The sequence below is a fragment of the Melospiza melodia genome, chromosome 4 (genome assembly GCF_035770615.1).
Source record: "Melospiza melodia melodia isolate bMelMel2 chromosome 4, bMelMel2.pri, whole genome shotgun sequence".
Classification (NCBI taxonomy): domain Eukaryota; kingdom Metazoa; phylum Chordata; class Aves; order Passeriformes; family Passerellidae; genus Melospiza; species Melospiza melodia.
The window spans coordinates 6901896-6923246 of record NC_086197.1 but is presented as its reverse complement, the minus strand read 5'-3'; the positions used below and the strand labels follow the sequence as shown (position 1 = coordinate 6923246).

Genomic DNA, 21351 nt, shown 5'->3' with positions numbered 1-21351 from the left:
TTGTTTTGGGGAGCATATAAATTATGCAAATGTAATGCAAATGTAAAGCAAATGTAAAGAATGAACATTGTACAGAGAGGATAGCACAGCAATGAGGTATGTCCTGGCAAAAACAGTTCTACAGCACCATCAAAAACTTATTCATGTTGACAAGCCTTGAAATGTCTGCATAAGGAAAAAGGGAACAAAGTAGGAATGCTTTAATGCTGTGCCTTATTGGAGCTGCTTTTTCCTTCAGTCTTGTATAACAGTTGTGACAGTTGTGTAAAAGGGAAAAGTAAAAAAAATAAAGCAGTGGTAATGCTGTCAGGAAAAGACATTTGTTTCTGTGGCAGCTCAGTGGACACAGAAATTAGTTTCTTCTCAAAGCCAATCTGAGCAGGGAACAACAATAACTTCAATAATGTCACAACCTGGACAAGCCCACATTACTGCACACAGTGTAGTTCTGATGAGAGCAAGGATTTTGACAGCTGAAGAGTGCTAGTCCATTTCCTACCACTTTTGCTCAAATTTCAGCCTTTATGCAGCTGGGAGGTTGTCAGGACCCAGGACATTGCTCTGGCTGCCCTGGGTAATTCAAGACCCTGGCACAGAGTCAAAAACACCTGTGCCTTCGATTTTAACCCATGGAAACAATTACCAACTTTGTGTGAAGATTTACAAGCCATGAGAGTTTGAGTAGAATGATAGTTAATTTGTCATAAGATGAAAAAGTAGAATTTTTGGGTTTTAGAATGGGGTTCAAGAGGCAAAATAGAAAAATCTGGGCGTGTCCTGTTCTTCTTGTCCTCCATCTTCTGCTGTGATGGTGACACTTTTGGATTGGTTTAGAGTAGAGACAGACTGTCTAACATAGGTAATAAGTATTGGAAAATTATTGTAAATAAAATACACGTAGTTCTTAGTATAAAAAGCTAACACCACCCCAAGGGCAGGTGCTGTGCCACAACCCAACCTGTTGGATAGCTCTCAGCAGGGCAGAGAAAGAATGTAATAAATAAGAAAGAATAAACAACCTTAAAAAGCAAAACTGATGAATCTCAACTTTTTCTTTGGTCGCAAGGCTGGGAATAAAAGACTTTCTAATACCTCAGAAGTCATCTCAACCACAGAAACCAAAGAGGAGGTGTCCAGGGTACATATTACCCTGCATCACAAGTGTCAGGGGTGAGTTGCTTTGCCCCAGGCTGAGCAGGTAACTCCATGGTGGGAGAGCGAGCTGCAGGTGCCAGCACTGGGGACTCCAGCGGTACTCACAGGATGTAGGCGATGACCCCGATGGACCAGCAGTCCACGGCTTTGCTGTAGGGCTTCTGGGCCAGCACTTCAGGAGCTGAAAATAAAAAGCCAAACAAGCATGTGTTATAAGGCCAGACATTTGAATATGGTCAAAAGGTAGGACTCTGAGACTTGGAGACCTCCAAGACCTTGTTTTCCTCTCCACACATAACCCTTGTGTTGCCACGATATTTTCTGAAAAAATCCCTTTGCCAGGATTTTTTCTCCTGAGAAGCCTCAGAGGAAAAGAAAAACATTGATTATCTGCTGCTGTGGAATGCAACAGGGGCATCTTTGGTCCATGCTGGTTGTTTCTAATTAATGGCCAATCACAGTCAGCTGGGTCAGACTCTCTGAGAGTCAGAAGCTTTTATCATCCCATTCCTTTCTATTCCTTGCTAGCCTTCTGACGAAATCTATTCTTTTAGTACAGTTTTAATATATCATTTTCTTTTAACATAATATATATCATAAAATAACAAATCAGCCTTCTGAAACATGGAGTCAACATTCTCATCTCTTCCCTCATCCTGGGACCCCTGCAAACACCACCACACCCTTGTGTTTGCAAATGTGTCCTGAGGTTTTTGAAGGTCATATCCTCATGAGAAAGGATGACTCTGAAAGTAGAGCAAATTCACAATTTTTTTTTTTTTCTGTCTCCAGGCACAGAAAACAAAACAAAGCACAGAAAAATGCGTGAGAGGCAGAGGGCCATTGCCTCCCTGTTTAGGAGGGAAATGAGGCCGAGCTTTGCAGCGGTGCAGAGATGCAGATTCTCCCTGACAGCATCACAGCTCTGCTCTGCCAGAGAGGGCAGCTCCAGAGGCAGCTCAGAAAGGGCAGAGAGTCAAGGAGGAGATAAGCTACATCTGCAGGAGAGGAAGGAGAGCAGCCACCACTTCTTGCAGCAGCTGCCTTCCAAAGCCTGCTGGACGTCAGAGTCAGAGGGAGCCATTTGTCCTTCTGCCTCTGGGAACACAGACAGCTCAGAGGGAGAAATGAAAAGCTGCAGGAATTGGACATGTGCGCAAAGGAACTGAGCCTCCTGCCTCTATACAACCATCATAGCCTTAATTTTGCTAGAAGCAAGAGCCTGGGAATTTATTTAAACTCCTTGTGGATCTGCTTTACTATCTAATACTACTGAGACTTAAAAAGGTGCATTTTTTTTGTTTGGGTCCCTGTTGAGACCTTGCAGTGCAAATGCTTAAATCTAAATTTTAACCCCTGTGACCCTAATCTTTTTCATGTAAAGAAGCTTTTGGCTTTTTCAAAGCAAAATGTCCACAATAATGCAAGAAATCACTAATTGTAGCATTCCTAAAGCAGACTTGCCATATTGGGTTTTAAAAAGTACAGTATTTCCTTTGAGTAATTTGGAGGTCAAATGCTGGAAAAAAGTAATGAAGTGACAAATCCCAACAAAAATATTTCTTGGGAGTCAAACCTTCCTCTGCTGGGAGTCTCACCAGCTCCAAAGCACTTAGTTACTTGAAGAAGAGCAAAAAACAAATTGTGAAACACAGAGATATATTAAAGCTTGAACCTCACTTTTAGTAGCTATCTATCCTCTGCTGTACTGGTAGGACTCTTTAAAGTCTTATCTTCTTAATCCAGACAAGCCAACCAAAAAAAACCCCAAGGTAAATACTGCCAGCAAGGTATGGAACAAGAAGAGATAATGAGAATAAAAAAAGACTTTCCAATGCTGTGGCATGAGGGCTCATAGGGGGGACTGGAGGAAGAGAGGGCACAAGGCAGGTGAGGGCATCTGCATTTCCACAAGCAGAACAATGATGGAAATGGGTTATATTTCACCAGGGACATGTTGCAGAACTGAAGAAAATTCAGGGGAATGTGGGTAAAATTATAAGTGCCAACCACATTATGAAGACTCTTGAAGACTGGGATATGTCCCAATTTGCAGCACAGGTTAAATACTTCTCCAGTTTTCAAGTCATTCAGCAAACTGGAACCACTGAATGTGAACTGGAAACTGGGACCACTGCATAAGAAATGAGACAGTTTCCTGTTTTGTTCCATCTCTTGTAATCAAATTTTGTGACAAAATATGAGAACAAAGGGAGTTAATTTTCTCCTGTCTTTATGTGCTTAGATGTCTCCCAACTCTCCAGCCCTTCCAAATTCCCAGTATTTTATTCACATTCTCTTCTGCCTTTGTCTGTGCCTGTTTACATAACTTTCAAGATTGGTAAACATTACACATTTCATAGCTCCTAAAGAAAATATTATGCAAATTGCTGCTGAGCACCAGTGAGCTCCTGACATTATACAGATATGCCACATTAACATAACAGAAAACAATTCTGAGATGAGGGGATGTGAACTATATGAAGATTTTCCCTCTTAACACATCAAAGCCGTGCTGGGGCATTTCTCTCTGTTTTGAAGGAGTGAAGAGCACTGATAGCTGCTGCTCTGGATGGCAGCTCTGAAAGAGGTAAGAACAACACAGGGTAAGCATTAACAAAGAAAGGTAGGAGGTTTAAATACTTCTTTTAAGGCCAAATGGCTGCTTTTGATTTTTGTTCCAATAAGCAGAGAGGAACAGGAGGACACAATTCAGCATCATCTGTCTCTGATGTACAGAAAAACGGAAATATTTAATGAGCTGAAAAACAAGTCAGAGAAGCTCTCAGGAATGAAGGCAGATCAGTGCCAAGAGGCAAAAGCAGGAGACACAACGAAGAAAATCCAGGAGCTGACAGCACTAAAGGATCAACACAGACGGCTGGGGAGACAAAACAGCAGAAAGGAGAAGGGGAAAGCCAAATCTCCCATTTCTGGAGCTGGGGAGATGCCAGCTGAGCAATGGCTTCCACTGTCACATATCCCCAGGGAATCACTCTGGGCTCAAACCATAAGCAGTGGCCACCTACAGTATGCAGGGAGCCCCTGATGCTGGGAATAATGTGCTGTGATTCCATGACTCAGAATGCTGAACAATTGCTTTATTAACACTAAAAATACAATACATAATATAGAATACAATATATTAAAATATATATAAATATATATTATATAAATAAAACATATATAATAATAAAATATTTAATAACAAAATAATATAATATAGAATACATATAATATGTATAAATATATACATATAATATGTAATATATAATACATAAAATAATAAAATATAATATATAAATATAAATTTTATATATAGAAATATTATATATATATAATGTAATATAGTATTATATATACTATATATATAATACTATATTACATTAATACTATACTATAACTATACTATACAAAAGATACTAAAGAAAAACCCATGACTGTCTGAGACAGTCAGGACACAGCTTGGACTCAACTGGCCAAGGAAACAAAACAGCCCTCAGCAGAATCCAATTGACAAATCACTCTGGGTAAACAATCTCCATAACACATTCCACAGGTGCAAAACAACAGGAGCACTGAATAGAGATAAGAATTGTTTTCTCCTCTTCTCTCTGTGCTTCTCACTGCCTTTCCAGGAAGAATCCTTGGGGAGTTGTGCCTGCTGCTCTCTGTGAAGAGAGCTGTGGCCACAGTCACACCCAATGGAGCAAACCTGGACCCTTCCTTCGCATCCAGGAAGGTGCTTCAGGCTGAATCAGCATTGCCACAGTGCCAGGTACAAGGCATTCCACCTTCAGATACATTAAGATGTGCTTCTCCGGATGATCCTGCTGTCTTATTGTTAGCTTTATTTTTTTTTTTTTTTTTTTTTTTTTTTTTTGTTATGTTTTGCTTTTAATAAGAGAAAAAGTTTGAAGGCTTGTTTCAAACACTATACAAAAGGTACTAAAGAAAAACCCCTGACATTCTGAGACAGTCAAGACACAGCCTGGACCCAATTGGCCAACAAAACAAAACAATCCTCAGCAGCAATCCTCAGGTACACGAAGATGTTCTTCCCCTGCTGTCTTACAGTTAGCTTCTTTTTGGCAGAGTTATATTTTGCTTTTAATAAGAGAAAAAATTCTAAGTCTTGTTTCAAATGGAGGTTTTAAGAAAAGGTGCAGACCAGAACATTTGGAGCCCTTTCAGAACACTATGCCATTACCCTCAGAGAGCACAGCTATGCTAATAAACCCCCTAAAAATGCAGCTGCTGTGCTGGATGCCAAAAGCTGCAATCCATGTTCCTGCAAAGAGCTCAGGTGATGGGGATTGCTCTGATACTTTAAGCTTGTTGTTCACACTGCACAAGTCATGAGGGTGCCTGCTCTTCACACCAAGGGCCAACCCAGCCCCTCTCCTGAAGTCAAAAACCTGCCAAGTACCCTCCTCACAGTGCAAACAGGCTGACATGCACATGAAACAGCTTCACCACGAGCAGAACCCTTCTTCCACTGAATCCTGGGGTGAAAACAACTTATTTCATTTTTTCACACATTCCTCCAGTGTTCATCTTGTTCTGGTCAGCCAAGGCTGTGAAGTTTGAGGCTCTTTCTGAAGGAGAGCAGGGTTTCAGTGCAGTGTTGCTGACTCTCTGTGCTCCTGTCATTCTTATTTCACATTGCTGAGTCATATTTCGATATATGCCATGGGTAATAATGCAGTTTATGCTCAGCAGAGAGTAACACAAGTCTTTGTCAGGATTTGGCAACAGAGCTGAGAAATTGCCCTGTCAGGTGCTTCTGTCTGAACAAACCCTGTTCAGAGTGATTCCCATGCTTTATTTTTACTTGATTACTCATGGTTCTGCCTAAAGGCTCCTGAAGTAGTTTATGGCTAATAAGGGTATTCTGAGGGCTTACTGAATATTTTCCAGCCTTGGATTCAAAGGATACCAAATAGGTTAAAATTCAACGTGGAAATCTATTCCTTACTTAAATGCTGTGGCTGAGAGGAACAGGTGGCTTTGGTGAGATCTGAAACTGCTGGATTTATGGCAGAGCAGAGGTGAAAGCTCTGAAATTACCTTTGTTAAAAGCACTACAGAAAATGAAAACAGGGAGTGAGGTGGAGTATACCAGGACCAGCCACACATCCAGAATCCAGCCAAATTTGTATGGCAAGGCAGTACAAGAAAATTTTACTTGAAGAGGACTGGGACTCGGAGCAAGAATTTTTAATCTCAGTAGGATTAACATATTAGTCAGCCACAAACACAGCTCATAATTCAGTGTTTCTGCAAAACAAGAGCAGATTGCCTCAGACAGGTTTTCTAAGATTTTTTAATAACTTTTCAAGTGTCTTGAGATCTAAGTTCCATCTGCAGAAATAACCAAAGCTTTTGAGGGATTATTTCTCATGGAAAGCCATTTAGTGAGACCCAGTTCCCAAACATCCAAAATCTCTTCAGAAGAATTTGCTGAGTGACTGGAGTCACCTCCTGGTGGGTGTCCAGCTGGACACACCTCAGGGATGGCTCATTCTCAGGCAGGTTTGAGCAGCTCTTACACCAAAACTGAGTTATTATGTAAGGCCCAGAGCTGACCAGCCTAAATCCATGATGTTCAAAATTATAAATCACTAATGGCTTCTTGGGATCTTGCCCATAATCACACACATCACTCAGGGTTTTGAAAATACCACTTCTTTTCCACACTGGACAATGGGTTCATGTGAAAAATGCATATTTTATGATTGGCTTTTGGCAGATATTAAAATGAATATTATATGTGCTGCGTTAGAAAGTGATGCTGTATTCTCTTTAATGTGTTAAATATAGTTTTTGGTTATAACAAAATGTTAAAATAGAAACTATGCTATGTAAGATACTTTTTTTAAAGGAAGGACTCGCAGTGAGATAGCAGCCACAGGACACCTGAATCTTTAAAAGAAAGAGAATTTATTGCGCTCTTATCAGAAGGAACGACTTCTTCCTGCCTCAAAGGTGCTGGTAGGATTCAGAGGAGGAAGCTGATGATGACCTGAGAGAATCCTGTATTTAATGGAATTTATGCACCATGTATGAGGTGTATGAATATGTAACAGGCTGCTGTTTTTAAGGGTTAATCCTTTGTTAACGTGTGTCCTTTTTTGGGCTTATTTTGCCCAGAAAAGGTACCTGGACATTCGTAACTCTTTGTCTTTATTCTCTCATGTTGTCCTAGTTAAAATTCTCCAAATTATTATTACACTAATTGTATTCCTATTTTTTATAACCATTTTATTATTATTAAACTTTTAAAATTTTAAAAACAAGTGATTGGTGTTTTTCACCGTTCAGACCCAAGCAGGTCACTCCTCACACCTCATTTGGGGTGAAATGAGCCACACAAGGCTCACCTTGCCTCACCTTTCCCAATTCAGCTGCTATCTAGAAGTTGGGTGTCTAGTCCCAGCTCAGACTACTCAGTTCATCAATCTAGTCCCTGCTTATCAGAAAGAATCCCAGACTCTTTCCATAAGAAATGGAGATAACAATGGTAAGCAATAAGAAAATGTAAGACCTTCTTAGAAGAGGCTGTATTATCAGATCCCCTTTTCAGTAAGCAAACATTTAGATTGGCCTCTTAACAAAAGTGGCTCAGATAATTGGGTTAAATTATCTGAACCATCAGCTTTTCATCACAGGGCCAAAATCTCTGACAAAACTCCTGAAAAAATAAGAACTCAGAACTCTTGACAGTAATTTAATCTGCAAGGCAGAGCTTTAAAAGTTGAAGTCCTAATGCCCCATTGGCCATGCACATTTCAGGTAGAGTCCAATTTGAAAAGCGATATTTTGATTTTCAGAAAGAAAACTGATATTTGTTAAGGGATTTAATTATAATTACACCCTTCCTTATTCAATATATTTCCAGACCACATAAACAGGCATTTAATGTCATAGATACTACTGTTCTTTGCAGATGAAAATAAGAAAAGTTGAGATAAAAAATGAAGCACAGGAGTTGAAAGTATATCCTGATCAAGGAAATGAGACAGAAATGACAGGGGGCTTGCATACTTGCAAATACTTGGGCAGCAGACATGAGTTAAGATCAGATTTGCTTCTGAGTCAGAAGCTTGTCCAGCACTTTGCAAAGTGGGATCTGACTGGACCCATTTCTGGAGATGAAGTATAAATTGTAGCAGATGCCAATGACTTCTTAACAGAGCCCTTTGACATGGGATATGTGCCTAAACATCTTCCAGCTATTTAAAAGCAAAGTGGTTAAACTGATAAAACTAATCAGTTCTGGTAGGATCTTAGAAAACAGGGTGTTCTGCCTATCTCTGAAGAAAAGCAACAGGAAATTTGTTTTAAGTGATGGATCTCTGAGTGCTACTTAACCTGAGGTAAAATAAGTGGGAAAGAAAAGGCAAAACACAAATGGAGGTAGCAGACAGGGCACTTGATGGGCTGGGGCTGTGGCATTTGTCTGCCCCAGCCAGGCTGAGGAGTTTTATCCATGCTGTGCCATTGGGAGGAAGGATTTCCATTGATTTGAGGGCTCTTGGCAGGTGCTGCATGCTGGAGTGACACTGGAAAACAGGAAAGCTTTTGGATGTGGGCAAGTTGCAGAGCACCTGTGCAGAAGCCACAACATCAGGTGTAACACTCAAGGAGGACAATTTATGGGCATCACCACAGTGACCAGCAACAAAAACCTTCTGAGCTTGGAAATGTTGTGTGAGCAACCTATGACATTAAAAAAAAAAAAAGTACAGCACAAAAGAGGAGCTGCATCCTGTGCAGGAAAAAAAAAAAAAAAAAAGAAAAATAAAGAAAAAGAAATAGAACAAATATTTAAAGCTGTTTTCTTTGTGAAGGAGGGGGAAAAGTCCTGTCAGCACTTCAGAAATAAGTGGCCATGACCTCTTGAACCAGGATGAGTAAATCCTGTGTTCAGCAGGTAACAACAAGCCTGGGGGCACTTGTGCAGCCTTCAGAGGCCAGACCATGGGTAATGACAGCTCTCAAACATCTCTCAAAGCACTACAGCTCCTGTCACAGGCTCCAAGGGCTTCCTCTCCAAAATTGGTATTTACATGAGCAAACTTGCTATGATGAGATGCTGCATGAGATCACTCAGAGACCAAGCACAGTCACTCCCTCATTTTCACCAGCACTTCAGCAAACATCATCTCAGCTTTCCTGTGCCTTGAGACTCATTCTAGTCAGTGCCCATTCCAGAGCAAAATAAAACATGCTTGATAGGGACAGAAGAGCTGACAGCAAAAGTTATGAAAATTGCTGTCTCAGCTCAATTCCTGCCACTGCTCTGGAAGAAGATTTCCAGTCTGGTGTGATTACACAAGACTGCTACTCAGACTGCATCCTGGCCCATGTCTTAAAATAAAAGATGGGAAAAACACAGAAATCTGTTCCTTTTCCTGATTTTATTGGGATAGAGTGTGTCTGCACAGTGTGAAGATAATGCCCATAAAAAGTACCTGTGACAAATCTGTATTACTGTGTCATAATCACCTCATCTGAGCTGTTGATATCATCAGAGCTATGAAAAGAGGTGAGGTGGCAGCTGCAAAGTAAAAAGAGCTTCTGCAGCTGGAAAGCATCCAGTCTCTCCTGCTGGAAAGATCTGAAAGAAATCTATCCACAGTTTCATGGATTTCATGGATACCCCAGAGTTTAATTTCCCCACCTCAGCTGATGATCCTGGTGCAGCAGGAGGCACAGGCTTGCTGGATGTCTTGTACACAAAGGGAGCTTTTAAATGTGTTTGCTCAAACAGACCTCATCACCACCTGCCCTCTAATGCTCACTTTCAGCTACTTAAACTGTTTTCAGAGGCTGCTGGTAAACATGCTGCTAATAGGTGGCCCTGCACAATCACTACCAAATGGACAGAAGAGCAAAGAATAAATGACAGAAAACAATTTGACGCTGTCCAGGAAGGATCTAAAGAGCTTTTGCATTTTAACATCTGAGTCAGTAACTTAACATGATTGTAACAGAGGATTACTGAACAGATCTGAATAAATGCAGCTCTTTGATTTTATTGTCTTCTACCAGAGGAATCTGGCAAATGCTATTCTTTATGATTAAAGTAATACATTTCATTAGGTAAAGCTTCTTGGTTTCCTAGGTGCTTGCAGAGCAATACATTTGAGGCTATTCTTCACAAGATCCTGGTGTAGCTAAAGCAGGATCTTTCAGAATACTCATTCCACAAAGGGCTGAAAGCATGAAAGTGAATCCCACAAACCCAGAGCTGGATTACAAAATTGTGCCCCAAAGACGAAGAGCACACAAGACAAAGTACAGGCAAACATTAAATTCTAACAAATACCCGTAAAATCTCACGTGCACCGTGTACCAGCACCAGAAAATGAGAATAGTTTCATTTTCACTAAAATATAAGCAAACCTCTTACCAACATAGCCAGGAGTGCCACAGGCTGTGGACATCACATCTCCTTTACCCTCCATCTTCGACAAGCCAAAGTCACTGATCATGATTTTTGACTCCTCATCCTGGCTGTAGTAAAGCAGGTTCTCAGGCTAGAAAAGAGAATAAACAAAAGGAGTTTTGAATATGTGAGTTCAGTAACAACACCTGGTGACCCATGCATACCTTTAATACAATCCCTAGTCACACCATACGCAAATACAATTGGGTTGCCCTAAGTTTAAAGAGTTTTGCTTAAAATCTACATGGAAATCCTATCCAGACTCCTGCATGGCAACAAATGGGAGACCCTGACACCCTGAGCTTTGAGCAGCTTTTCTAGGCCAACAAACTTCTCTGGCACCTCAAATAAGACCTAAGGCTCATCCCTTACTTGTGAGATATGTCTGATACATTTTCACTTCAGAGTGGTGAAACAGAAGGATTCGTTTAAAAGCAAGTAAATATGGCAAATTTAGGCAGTGTACTAAAAAGTTTTACACAGTATTTGAAAAAAGAAAAAGGAAAACAAGAGGTATTAGAGATTTTTTTTTATCTTCTCCACTAGAAACAAACTGTTTTGAAAGAGGAAATGCCTTTACAGTTAACAGACTTGAAGCAAGGATATTTCAGCTAGAGCTGATTAGGAAAAAACGCTGAAGGAAAAATGTGCTATAGCACTAAGTACAGCAACTTGTTTATGGCAAGAGAAAACAAGGATCACCCCACAAAGCCCTGTGACTTTTTATACCAGAGTCAGGCAGCTTGGAGAGGCCAACCAGCCTCCATCAGCTCCAGCCAGCCCTGCATTTGTGTGTTCTGAGTGTGCTGCTGCTGCACAGCAAAGCTCTGGCTGGGTGCTATGAGAGCCCACCTCCTCCCCTGCCCAAGATCTGGGCTCATGAAAGGGTCCACACCTGCAGCACTCAGCCTGGCGGCAGTGGGCTTTGGACTTTTGGGTCTTCAGCTGTAAAAGCGATGGGTACCTGTTATCATCTTATTCCAGGGGTTCCATTCTGCTGTCTCCTTATCACAAAGGTTTCATATCCTCTTGGTGTTTCTCATGGTCAGCTCCTCAGAGCACTGACTCTTTCTTCTTCACAAAGCCACCAACTGACTCCAGTTCCCCCCTCACCCAGCCACTCCACTCTTTTATAGCATCTTCTTCTCATTGGTCATAGCTGTGGCCTGGTAAAGTCAGGCCTGCTCCTAATCTTTGATAATTGGCCCAGCTGCAACTCCTTAGGGATCAAATTACTTTCTACACTATCTTTACTTTCTTATATTCTATCCCCCTACAGGTACCCAATGTTTCTAAATAGCCTCAGTGGAGTCTTTTGCCCAAAGCTGGCACAAATGCTGACACCCAGCCTGCTGTGTGCTCCAGGGAATGGTGAGGAGCAGCTGCAGCCACACAACATCCTCAGACTCCCTGGGACACAGCCAAGCTTGGATTTGTGAGGAGGAGAAACTGCAGTTCAGCAGCACCAGAATCCACATTCCCTTCTCCATCTGCCCTGGGGAAGGGGGGGATGAAGGGGTGCTGGAGGTGATGTCCCCATTCAGGAGGTTAAAGCCATTCCTGCTCCCCAATCCCAGCATCAAGTGATGGCTTCATCCATGGGACATGTGGAAACATGGCACACAATGGCCGTGAGAGGATCTGCAAGCCACAGCCACAGCTGTGGGCCAGCAGGGCTGAGGTAAAAAGGGAAATGATTTGGCTCCTAAAAATAAATACGCAGTAGTACCATTTATGTTTCTTTCTCATGATAACTTGCAAGTCCAGTGCTTTAATTGCACTTTATAGTGTTGACACTCTTGTGGGGACTACAGTTTCCTGCCATGCTCTGCCCTAGGCTGGAGTCACTCCTAATTTTTACTACAGCTCTTGTGATCTGCTGAGGGGGTGGTAGACATGGAATTAAGGGAAAAGCAGTTATTTCCTAACAATTTCTAATAACTCACCTGAGGTCCCCACATACTCACATTTAGTAAGGCCAAGAAACCCTTACATTTAAAAGTCAAACTTGTTTAAAAGAATTCTGTTAATTCAAAAAGCCTTAATAAGGTGGCTCTGTACCAAGTGGAGCTGCTTGAGCCTTTCACTCCTTTTGTGCATCCTGGAGTTCCCCCAGACATCACCTGCTGCCATCTCTTCTAATCTGCTCTTGCTTTACTTAGATTAGAGACTTGGAGCCCAGACCTGCTTTTACCAACTGCAGCAAGTCCTGTTTTGGTATCTATGGATGCTTCATGGGTTGTGTTTTTGTAGAGTGGATTCTTTCCCGGAGTTTCATTTTGAACCTTACACTTATTTTGATATTTTGAAATCATAAATGTCTTATTATATCCCTGTTTTTCTCATCATGGTATGTTTTTGCTAACAGAAATTCACAGCAGGTGTTCCTCATATACTGCATTTTATGAGTCATTTTGACAATTGACATGATATTGACAAAAATCTGCAAACAAAAGAGAGAAAGAGAAAAAGAGCTACTTTTAGCTACAAAATACCACTGGAGAAGGTTGATCTAAATTCAGCTTGGCCTTACATAAACTCTGAAAGTAATCTGTACATGAATTTAATTCCCAAATCACCAGATCTCATATTTTATTACAGGAACTTTAAAATAAGATTATTTTTTAAAATGAGAGGTATAACCTGCTTTAGATTATAAATACAAGAATAACAAGATCTTGTACAATGGAATATCTGAATTAAGAGGTCTTGGACCTCACTCCAAGAAATGCTGGTGGCAGAAAGAAGCCTGAAGTTGTTTCCTAAAAGTTGAATTTGGGAGCAAGATGGTCATGTTAAAATACAGCACTTCCATACTGCAATTCTTTGGAGCTCTTACAAATATAAGAATGTTTCTATGTACTTCAGCATAAGGGCAGGAAATGAACAGGAGCTGAGAGCAAAATGTGGAGACTGCAGGAGATGGAAGCCTAACCAGTGCCTCCTTACAGGAAACCCATTATTTGGGACTGTCTGGACTGGCTGCAGAGCCTCCTGACTCTATTAGTGTTCATTAAACCTTTTTATAAGGCTTATATAAGGCTCATAACATGTAGCCAAATTCCACTCTCTTCACAGAGGGAAAATACAAGCTCTGCCTCAACATCCAAGGAAACTCCTGTTTGGAGCATCCCTCCAAAATACAGCCAGAGATGTTATTTCCATCACTGAAGTCTTCATTTCTGGCAGTAAACTTTGGCAGAACTAACCAGCTCAGGAGCTGAACCCACGGTTTTCTTTTGAAATTTGTGTATTTTTCTAGTATCTTCTGCTAACTTACTTCTTAAAACATTAAAGTGCCATCAAATCCAAGCCTTTCTGCTTGTCTTAATGGCACTAAAGATACTGGAAGAAAACAATAAAACAACAACATTTAGGGAGTTTTAATACCTGAAAAGCTGAGAGGTTTAGATGCGACAATATGGTGCAGCTGAAAGGAAAATAATCTAAATATCACATTGGCACTCAATGGTCCTTAGAAGAACCCTTGCTGTAAGCGAAAACATTGCTCCAAGTGATAGGAAATCTCTCAACTTTCCCCCACTATCATTACCAGTTATTATTAAGTAAATGTAAATCTAGCACAGCAAACCTGCAAAATTCTTTCTAGCACTGAACACACCTCAGCTGAAATGGGGTGTGGCATTCACATTCTCTGAAAAAATTCCTTCACCCAGGATTTCTCTCCTGAGAAGCTGAGAAGCCTCAGAGAAAAGGAAAACAATTCTTATCTCATTTGCTTCTCCTGTGCTGTGCTCATGTGGAATGTGTTTGGAGATTGTTTACCCACAGGTGATTGTTTCATTGCATTCTGCTGTGAGTTGTTTTCACTCGTTGGCCAATCAGGCCAAGCTGTGTCAGGGCTCTGGACAGAGTCAGGAGTTTTCATTATTATCTTTCTAGCATTCAGTAAGTATCCTTTCTGTATTTTTTAGTATAGTATAGCATACTAAAGAATACAAAAATTAAAAGAATACTATATGCAGTACTGTTTAATATAACATAGTATTGTAAAGTAATAAATTAGCCTTCTGAGAACATGGAGTCAGATGCATCATTCCTGCCTTCACTGGGGCATTCCCTGCAAATACAATAATGGGGTTTCTGCCTTAATGTAATATTTTGGGTCTTAATGGCTTTTCCTCACATCAAACCTGCAAACCTCCCACTGTAACTCCCCTGACTGCAGAGTCCTCATTGAAACCAATTCCATGGGCATTGGAACCCAGGGCACAGGGAATATTTCACTGCCTGTTCTGAGAAGTCCTGATCCCCAGGAGAACGCTGCTTTTAACCTTAGTCCATGGAGAAAGCTTCCAAGACTTTGGGATTAATTGGAATCTACAAGTGTGTGAAATAGATAGTAGTGTAGTTTATCACAGGGTGAAAAACTTAGAGTTTTGGGGTTTTAGTATGGAGGTAGATAGAAGACAAGATGGAGAATTTTGGGCACTGTCTGATCTCCTTCTTGCTCTTCATCTACTCCATTTTCTGCAGTGTTGGTGGCACAGAGTGATTGGTAGAAAGGTAGAAATAAAATAGGTTTTAAGAGTTAATTGGACAAAATAGATTTAAAAGAACTTGAACCTGTGTGTCTTGTGACTTTTGGTGCCTTTTCTTTGTACGCTACATCTGATATGTAGATGGCGTGCTGAACTTCTGATAAGAGAAAAATAAACAGCAGCCTGAAGACCGAAAAATACAAAAGTCCTGTTTGTCTCTCTGTAAGAACTGAAATGAGGGATGTGGACTCCAGGGGCTCTTCAAAATGCAGTTTATTCCATCCAAGAGGTTACAGCAGCCCACGGTCGTGACAGAGCTGTGCCTGCAGCTGTCAGCTCCAGCTGCAGGCAGGCCTGGAGACCCTTTGGTTTTGGTTACATTGCATTATTATCCTTTGCTGACCATCTTCATACAGTAGAACCAATCTGTACCTTGGCTATTATCTACAGCCTGTCATAACTACTATAATTACCATATTCATGTTACTATTCTCCAATCACTAAAAGTTAGTACATTACAGTTTAAGCTAGAAGTTGTTTTTCAGTTTTCTGCAGTGGAAAATTCTGAGACCTTTTTTCTACTTGCAACTTTGCTGACTTGTTTGCCTGTGATATCTTTCTGCTTGGTAAAAACATCTTTTTTGAGGTGGGTTTATCCTTTGCTCAAAGTCATAAAAACCCCTTCTAACTAACACACCCTTTGCTTCCTTGGTTATGCAGTAAGACTGGCTCAGCAATTCTTTTCTTCTATATCAAAACTTGCTTCCATCTCTATTCCTTCATCAGACTCTACATTTAAAAATCTTTCTGCCAAGCACACACATCTGTGAGACTTTCTTGTCAAACTTTCATCCTTCCCAACAGTCTCTCCATACTGGCACAGAACTTTTTAGGGGTCTCCCATCAAGGGGATCCTTGGCAGGGAGAGGTTTTCAGGAGGCTTTGGAGCATCTCTCCTATGGTACAACCTTACTGAAACAGCCAGTCCCGGGGCACACACAATTACACAGCCTCCATTGTTTGTTCTTCACAATGAACAAACTTGATGTGTTTGTTGGTCTCACACAGCCTCCACTGGCACTGCCCAGGGCCCAGAGAGGTGCTGTGGCTGTACCTTGAGGTCCCTGTGCACGATGCCCATGCGGTGCAGGTAGTACACAGCGTCCAGGACCTGCCGGATCAGCGTGCTGGCGTCCTTCTCCGTGTAGAAGCCCTTCTCCACAATGCGGTCAAAGAGCTCTCCCCCAGACACTCTGGAAAACACAACGGGAAGCACAAGAGTGAGGATGTGTTTGTAATGCCCTTTCTGCATCATTAAAGGGTAGTCAAGGCCATGCACTCGACACAGGCAGGCAGAGAGATCTGCCTGTGGCTCTGGGGCTCCCCTACCGTCCCAAGGAGGGCCATGAGGATGGGGAAGGGTCTGGAAGGGAAGTTTTATGTGTAGGGGCTGAGGTCACTTGGTCTGGACGGCCTGGAGGAGAGACCTTATTGTGCTCTTCGACATCCTCATGAGGGGCAGTGCAGGGACAGGCACTGGTCACTTCTCTGGTGCCCAGTGTCAGGACACGAGGGAATGGCCTGAAGCTGAGTCAGGGGAGGTTTAAGTTGCATATCAGAAAAAGGTTCTTCATCCAGAGGGTGGCTGGGCACTGGAACAGGCTCTCCAGGGAAGTGGTCACAGCCCTGAGCCTGACAGAGTTCAAAGTCATTTGGACAATGTTCTCAGGCACAGAGTGTGATTTTGGTGTCCTGTGCAGGGCCAGCTGGACTCAATGGTCCTGATGGGTCCCCTTCCAACTCAGCTTATTCTATGGTTCTCTGAACTGAGTTTGATTTTCTCCAAGGACTGGTCAGGCTATAATGGAAAACGCATCACACATCAGGGAGTGGTCAAAGACTCTCTAGCACTTGCAGAAGGAATCACAGACATACTCCAGCAAGAGCCAGGGGAGCAGACCCTGCTTTCCATGCTGTCCCACCCCAGAGAACTTTGCATAGGCAGTTCCCTCTGCTGGTGCTGGCCCACTCAGTCTGTAAAGCTCCCCCCTTTTATGATCCCTTGGGGTTCACTTTTCACTCCACTGACCAAGGCTTGGGGTTTCCCTGGAGGAATGCTCCCATTCTTTCCCAACTAGCGAGTGAAATGCATTCAGAAGTTGCTGCCACTACCTATAGAACATTATTTTATTAAAGTAGCCTGCACCTCTGACAATTTTAAATGCTCTCAGAGGTCCCCTCCTTTACTCACATATGCAGGACCATTTATCTGCAGTCACAGCTCTTTAGGCAGAGCACAGCCTCTGCCTGGCACTGGTAGGAGACAGTTATTGATGAGGAACACAGATTATCAGTGCAATTCATCACCAGATGACACAAATGAGGAAAGGATCCCACAACTCAAAGAGGAAAGAAAATAAAATCTTGACATCCCACTATTTAATGTCTGCTGTACTGCACTTTTCCCCTGCCTTGCTAGAAATAACACGTTCTGAACCCAATTTTAAATAAAGAATGGCACATTAAAACTCCCTGGAGGAGTATCTGAGGAAACAAAAGAGGAAAGAAATGTTTGAGTAATTGAAATAATAAAACTGTCAGCAAAAAACTGCCCTACTAGGGTAAATAAAAGATTTCCATTTTAGCAAGCAAAGCCTATTAAAAAATAAAATGTATGCAAAATGTTTCTTCAGCAAGTTGCACCACTTAGCATATCATAAATAGCACAGTAAAACTTTCTTTAAAAACAAACCTAATAAAGGGAAAATAACAAATGATTACAGTCATTAAATGCGTATGGACTGAGAGCTTGCCATTACACAAACACTAGGTAATTTAGCCACTCCAGGCAATAATCTGCTGGAATAATAACATGAAGTCACTTCCTAGGGAAGTTTGGAGCCTGAATGGGAGAGAATGCTACCACTAAAAATGAACACATTCAGCTTCAAAAATGAAAAGCAACCCTGGAAACCTTGAAAGAAAGAAACCAGATAATCCTTCTATTAAGTGCTAGGCAAACAAAACAAACAGCTTACTGACATACTGGCACTATATTGAAGTTGCAGAAAAGGTGAAGTTCACCCAGGGTCTGAAGTCCACCAGCAGCCTGAATTAAATCCCCTAATTCTTTCCTAGTTTCTCAAAACAGGGGTTGTATTTCTCACATACACATATTTATACATACACATGTGCAAATACACAAGCGTTGCTCCAAGCCCCTTTTGGCCCAGCCCATCCTGTGCCAAGGGAAAACAGACACACCTCACCCTCAATGTTTACTGAAGGCAGACACAATTTTATTGAATATGGCTCCTATTAGCTGACTGTCTTTTTATATTTCCCTTGCAGTCCCTTTGTTTCCTGTGGATTGATTGCACTGAAAATTGAGCCCACACAGTAATTAATATCCCAGAATACAGCACATTTCCCCATGAAAATGCAGTGTGTGCTGTTTTGCAGGTTCATAACAGTTACTTTTGTTACACTCAAGCAACGACTGTTTTAGTAGATACCAATTTACATCACGTGCTTTCCTGCATGAGGACACTCTCCTTTGATTTTTGCAGAGTATATTTCCACAAAATATTTTTCACTAAATTGACAGAATCTCCCTCCATGCCAGCTCACTCCCTGTCCCCCTTAAGCCTCATTCTTTAATTGAAGGCCTTTCTTAGTCTGATTTAGTCCAGTGGATCCACTGTACCCGGGCTCAATCTGCTTATAATTTTATTTCAACACAAGGAAAATATTTGCAACCTCTTAAATGATGCACTGCAAACCAGAGCTTAACCCAAGCACTCAGGAGGAGCAGGCCTCACATTTGCAGGCCCTTGCTTATTGAGAATGCTGACAGCATCCCAGGTCCATGCAGAGAGCCAAGGGTTTCATGCTCCTATTTATCAGTGTGGTGACTCTGTGTTATGGTGCATTACAATTTGCACTTTTGAGTCTCCCTGATGTTGGCAAGATTCCTGGCTGAGCTCCACCTCCCTGGGATGCTCTTCAACTCAGCACCCAAGGCCCTTTCCACATGAAGCTTATGTCCTTATGGCTTTTCTCCTCCAAGACAGGGTTAACCCAACCATAATGTCATTGGGAATGCTGCTCCCTGCAGGCACCCAAGGACTGACACCAAGTCAGTGCTGTGACAGGAGCAAACCAGCAAAGGCAGCTGTGGGGAGAGCATCTGAGCTCTAAAATCACAGTGGAGATGTGGCCTGTTTGTTGGTATTGATCCCAACACCCCCTGCCCTGCTGAAATGGGACTTGGCATCTCTTCTGAGCAGACCTGGGCACTCATAAAGTGTTCCTGCAGTTTGTTCCAGTCTTTAATACTCTGGAGTAATTATTTTCTTTTTAATGGCACCATCCAGCTTTGCCCTCTCTATGGCAATTTTGAGGCAGAATTGAAACTGCAGGCAGTAAGAGCAGAATTAGGTCTTTGTTTTAAAGGAATTTAAGACAGAATTTTCTGTCCAGAAAAAGAGGGTAGGAGGGATTTCTTATTAGTGGAAATTAGAGGCCTGCTCCTGTCTTGCAGCTGGCACTGGCTCACGGAGCTGGACACACAAACAACAGCAAAAGGAACCTTTTCCCCCTTATGATTTCAATCTTGGTTCCCAGCAAAGAAAAAGGCAAAGGACAACCAGCCAAGTTCAGGTACTTGAAAAGCATTTAACTCTGGAGCAGCTCAGGTGTCACACTGTGATCCAGGGCAGCTTCAGCCCTGCCCAGGGACTCGGAGCTGGGCAAAACTCAGCACAGCAGCCACAGCTGCCTCTTCTGTATGGATGTGCCTGCTGGGGCTGCCTGGATGGATCATGTGGCTCCAGCCCTTGGTCCTGGCTCAGTCACCAAGCTGTGGCTTTTCCCTGGTTCTCCAAGCAGCTTGGGAAAAGCCCCGCACCTGGAGAAGGGGCTGAGCAAAGAGTCCCCATGGCACATGGACACCCCAGAATATGCCTTGCCTGCTTCCAGCAACAGGAAACTATTTCAAAGCAATGACCAGAAGAATAATTTCATTTAGAATGAAAAAGATACAACCAAACTCAGCCATAAATATGAATATTTTAGCTCCTACTACATCTTTTTACTGAGGCTACATGCCTTAAGTACATGTTACTGACTAGCCACATGGAAAAGGCCAGAACAAACATTTGAGGTGAAAAGAAATAGGATTTGAGGGGAGGAGGGCAGACATTGCCCTGGTCCTGCTGGCCACATTCTTGCTGGTACAGGCCAGGATTTAATTCCATTAACACCCAGTTTGAGGAGGGACAGTAGAACCCAACTTGACCATATATAATAAAAGAGACATTATCACCACTTCCACTGGGGAAACACAGATTGCACTCTGTTTCCTGGGTTTCTTGAGATAAAAGCTTCCAGATCTAGTGTTTCATTAAGGAGACTTCATGTATTGATCACGCAGATGATACAAATCTTTCAGAGGACCTAGGCTGGTGATGGAGTTTGCAATAAATTGTATAATCTTTTATTTTCCTGACTGGATTTGGGGGGGTTTGCTTCTTCTCAGTTTGATGTTTAAATGCAGATCTAAACCTCTAACACTAGCTGCCACACTGAATGGCTCAGTTTAGGACAGGTTTCAAAAAACTTTGAAAATACCAATGGTTTTGTACATGGATGAGCCACCTTGTTAATTGGGCTCTCAGTGTGTACACTGTTGGCTGAACTCCCTGCACAGACAGTAAAAAACGACCCTGAAAGACCTTGCAATGCTCATTAGAGGCAAAGGAGAGGTCACTCTAACAGTGACCTAATAAATACTCAGGGTCTGTTCAAGGATTGGTGTCAGTCCTTGACACTACAGTTTCCATATTTGCGCAATTTCTAATTTACAGATGTAACTTGTGAGAGACAAGGAAATATTTCAGCATTACAGAACTCACAGAATTCACAGAATGACTAGGTTGGAAGAGACCTTCAAAATCATTGAGTCCAACCCATGCCCCAACACCTCAACTAAACCATGGCACTGACTGCCACATCCAAACTTTTTAAAAACACATTACTATTTAAACACATTACTATTATACCTTGCCTTTACATTAACCCATTTTACCATCAGTTCATCAGGAAAGAACCAAACTGGCAAAAAAGAAAACAGCCCATGCTGCAGGTAAAGGGCATTATCAAACTTTATCCAAAGCACCCTATTCCTCTGCAGCACCATCAGGAAAGCAGAAGGTGAAACGTTTCAAAGCAGTACTTTGA

General features: G+C 41.9%; 1 protein-coding gene across 3 annotated transcripts in view; it reads right to left on the bottom strand.

Annotated features, from left to right (window-relative positions):
- CAMK1D (calcium/calmodulin dependent protein kinase ID) overlaps positions 1–21351 on the bottom strand; it is a 222453-nt gene that overhangs the window by 30227 nt on the left and 170875 nt on the right. For all 3 annotated transcript variants that reach the window (XM_063153729.1, XM_063153730.1, XM_063153731.1), the window contains exons 4-6: positions 16226–16364; positions 10574–10700; positions 1261–1336 (exon numbers count right to left, since the gene is read on the bottom strand). In XM_063153729.1, the coding sequence (XP_063009799.1) occupies positions 1261–1336; positions 10574–10700; positions 16226–16364 (342 nt within the window). The remainder of the gene's footprint in view (positions 1–1260; positions 1337–10573; positions 10701–16225; positions 16365–21351) is intronic.